Source organism: Wasmannia auropunctata, unplaced genomic scaffold (assembly GCF_000956235.1).
Source record: "Wasmannia auropunctata unplaced genomic scaffold, wasmannia.A_1.0 LD336076.1, whole genome shotgun sequence".
Classification (NCBI taxonomy): Eukaryota; Metazoa; Arthropoda; class Insecta; order Hymenoptera; family Formicidae; genus Wasmannia; species Wasmannia auropunctata.
This window is the reverse complement of record NW_012026814.1, coordinates 651,072-654,949: the sequence shown is the minus strand read 5'-3', so window position 1 is coordinate 654,949 and position 3,878 is coordinate 651,072. Positions and strand designations below refer to the sequence as shown.

At 30.9% G+C, this 3,878-nt stretch overlaps 1 protein-coding gene across 1 annotated transcript; it reads right to left on the bottom strand.

Moving 5' to 3' along the window:
- Window positions 1-2,577: 2,577 nt before the first annotated feature.
- On the bottom strand, window positions 2,578-3,450 carry LOC105449161 (lipase 3-like). Its single transcript, XM_011688160.1, has 2 exons — window positions 3,314-3,450; window positions 2,578-2,856 (listed from the first exon to the last, which is right to left on the bottom strand). The coding sequence occupies exons 1-2, from the start codon at window positions 3,356-3,358 to the stop codon at window positions 2,695-2,697; spliced, it is 207 nt and encodes a 68-aa protein (XP_011686462.1). The 5' UTR covers window positions 3,359-3,450; the 3' UTR covers window positions 2,578-2,694.
- Between the last annotated feature and the right edge of the window lie 428 nt (window positions 3,451-3,878).

Sequence of the window (3,878 nt, the reverse complement as noted above, 5' to 3'; positions counted from 1 at the left end):
GCAAAGTTCGCAAAAAAAATTCGTCAAATCTCAAAATCTCCCCCAAGCTTTGCATGGTTCCATGATCCGAATTAAATTTTGCACATAAATGCGGCTTACAGTTTTCGAAAGCGCGAATTTTTAGCTTTAATTTGAGTAGTCGGCGAGCATTGTGCGATTTTTTTTTACCGAGTTATTCAACATTGATGCCAAAATGGTCATTTTTGCTTTAATGTTGAATAACTCGGTGAAAAAAATCGCACAATGCTGATCGGGTGCTCAAATTAAAGCTAAAGATTCACGCTTTCGAACGATGTAAACCTCATTTGGGTGCGATTTTTATTTTACTTTTTGGAACTTCGCAAACTTGGTAAAAAATTTTTAGATTTGATGCATCTCCATTTGCATCCGTGCAGCTTTGTAAAGAATCAGTAAGTAATTTAATGAATTATGGATGTCGAAAGTAGAGACTTTAAGCTTTAAAATGCTTTTTTGATCATTCCGATACGATCATTTTTGACGAAGTTACACTCTCTTGAAATTTGCCTATTTTTAGTGATCGGAATGGGTGATGCTTTAATTTTGCTGTCGAGTGTATATACAGGGTGTCCAAAAATAAACTTTTGTCCTTAAAATGTCATATTCCTGATTCAATTCTGAGACGATTTTTCCTTTACCAAAATTTTATCCGAAGCTTAGCTTTCAAATTATAACGAAAAATAGTTAGCGAATTACGGGCCGCGTATGGAAGGTAGACAGGGTCGGCGCAACTTACTGTCGGACGCAGGCGGTACGCGGGGCTTTCACGACGATCAGCTGACTGCTACACGCGCGCATACACATGACATTTTAAGGACATGAGATTACATTCTCTCTTGCACGCGCACGCACGCACGCACGCACGCACGCACGCACGCCCTGTATACAGGGTGTCCGGAAATAACCACCCAAAATCTCGTGGGTTGATAGAGCAGATTAAACTGAATCGAAAAGTCCTCTACCATTTTGCAAAATTCACAATCGTTAACAAGATATTAATTTTTGAATATTGGCAAATAAGCGCGTATCCATCCGGCCCACCACGGAATATCAGCGGTGGGGCGGTCATGCCAGTCGTATCTTGCCGCGCTGCTACGCGCGTGGGGATAGAGTCTAGCAACAAGATATGACTGTCCCACCGCTGGTGTTCAGCGGTGGCCCGGACGGATACGCGTTTATTTGCGAATCTTCAAAAATTAATATCTCCTTAACGATTGCGAATTTTGCAAAATGGTAGAGGACTTTTCTGTTCAGTTTAATCTGTTCTATCAGTCCATAAGATTTGATACGGTTATTACTGGACTTCCTGTATATATACACTGTAATGTTGGTGCGATATGTTGCAATAACGGTGATGTATATCATACTGTAATATTTCAGAAATATTGCTACAATATTACATTGTGGTATAAATTATAATACCACATTAAAATATTTTGGTAATATCACAGCAATACTGCATTGTGATATGTCATATTACAATATTGTAGTAGAATCACGACAATATTATAATATGATATATCTCATAATAATACTGCTGCAATGTTGTTGCAATATATTGTAATATATCAGAATACAATATTATAGCAATATACCGAATTACAGCAATATTATATTGTGATATATCTCATAGTAATACTACTGCAATGTTGCTCAAATATTATATTATTGCTTTAATATTACTGCAATATTGTAATTTTGTTGCAATATTGCTGCAATATTAAGTGCTGTATGGGATATAACACCAATCCTGGACCGCATTTGCAAAATATTAGTGCGTTTTTAAATCTATAAAAAAGAAAGTGTCGCAATGTGTCCGTGACTGTACAGCTGCATCAAGCAAAGCGGTAGCGGCGCGACGCCAAGTATATAAAAGTCGGATATAAAAGCTAAAACTTAGCGTGCCCGGATTGCATTAATTAATAAAATATATATAAAATGCGAGCATGTAAAGTTTTTGCTTCACTATGATCCCATTGGTCAATACAAATACAAATACATATATCAATAATTAATCGACAATATCACAAATAAAAATTTGAACAGAGAAATTTTCGTTTATTGTAATTGGAATACAAGATTTAATAATAAAACGAATAATATTAAAATTACAGATATTCACGTGTATAATGAAAAGTATTTACAAGTACTTATATTATAATATTACATTTAAAGGTATATTTTTAATTTAAATATAAAACAAATTTATTAATTTATTAATAATTATATGATAGCTTTAACTTAATATATTACACGTCAGGTTTTTACATAAAAAATTAAGAAATATAACACAGAATTTACTTAATATTATGTTTTATTCAATTACATTTGTTATTGTTAGTTGATATAATGATATGTTACCAATTAAAAAAAACTCGGCAGAAATAACGTTGCCACGATTAGCAATGATACTTTCTTATTATATCTGTTCGAAAAGGATAATTTGTAGCATCTTCTGGTCAGTAATTGAACTAATTTTTTTATCAAGAGAAAGGGTGGGAGAAGAGAAGGGAGGAGAGAGATATAGAGAGAGAGAAAGAGAGAAAGAGAGAATAAGAGACAAGAAAGAAACATTGATTTTTTATATACATATATGCCAATCAAATACCAAAAATAGATAAATGTTTTTAACAAGAAAGTATCAGACATATAATAGATTAATTTATCATCGATTGTTTACGTCTGATTATCAAATTTTCGAAGTAATTCTATTACACGATCATACAATAAAGTTTTAACATCGATGGCCCCTAGAAAATCAAAATGCGAAAATAATTTATGTGGAATTTCCTCTAGCAGAATAACATTCGGCAAGTGTTTATATATCTCGAGGACATTCTGGAAATAAGAATACAAGATAATAAAATTAGTAATAATAAGAGAGATTTAAGAAATTATTTCTTAAAGAATGTTTTCATATATATAAATGCTAATAAGGTCAGATGAATTGAGAGTGGAGATAGAAGAGAAGAAGGAAAAAAAGAAGACAATGGAGAGGAGAAGATGGGGAAGGAGGAAAGAAGTAAGGGAAGACATTTCGTATAATATTAGAATAGAAAATCATGCAGTTCTATTTAAGAACTTAAGATAATCTTAAACTATTTAAATTTTAAAGAAAAATATCTTTGGTTTTTTTGCCTAAATTAGTTGTATCTTGCAACAATAAATAAAGTTTTGACCATAAACATATAAACTATATAATTTATTCAATACATATAATTTATTTAATTTTACTTCTTTTTAATATATTTTTTAATGAAAAAATTTTTTATATTAGTACCAAAAGTGATCTTACCGATTTTATAACACCCATATCATTAGCGCCGTAAAATAAAGCCATGGGTACAGTAACTTTTTTAAGATCATACGTAATAGGTGTTATTTGGCCATATTGTTTGTAATTGCCCAAATAACCATAGTCGTAAGATTGAAATTTCTCTACAACAAATATTAATTATCTACATAAATATAGAATTTAAATTAAAAGATGTTTACAAAGTTCAGCTTTTATTTAATATCATTTATTAAATATCACGTTATAAATGATGTGCTTAAAAGAATTACTACTGGGACGGTTATCTTAATTATATATGGCAAGCCGTTTTACTTTTTAATGATATAAAAGAAATTTAATCTATTGTAAAATTCTTAAAAAATATTTGCCTGAAAGATATTACGTTTCTTATTAATGAATTAAAATTATGTCGCGACATAATAATAATTCAACGAATTAAAATTATGTCGAAACATAATAGAAATTCGGAACTATTATTATGTTGCGACATAATTTTAATTTGTCGAATTATTATTATGTCGCGACATAATTTTAATTCATCGAATTATTATTATGTCGCAACATA

Coding starts and splice junctions, on each gene's coding strand:
- LOC105449161 (XM_011688160.1), bottom strand. CDS start 3,358: ATGGCTTTATTTTACGGCGCTAATGATATGGGTGTTATAAAATCG. Junction 2,857..3,313: donor ATATGGGTGTTATAAAATCG/GTAAGATCACTT, acceptor TCTTATTTCCAG/AATGTCCTCGAGATATATAA.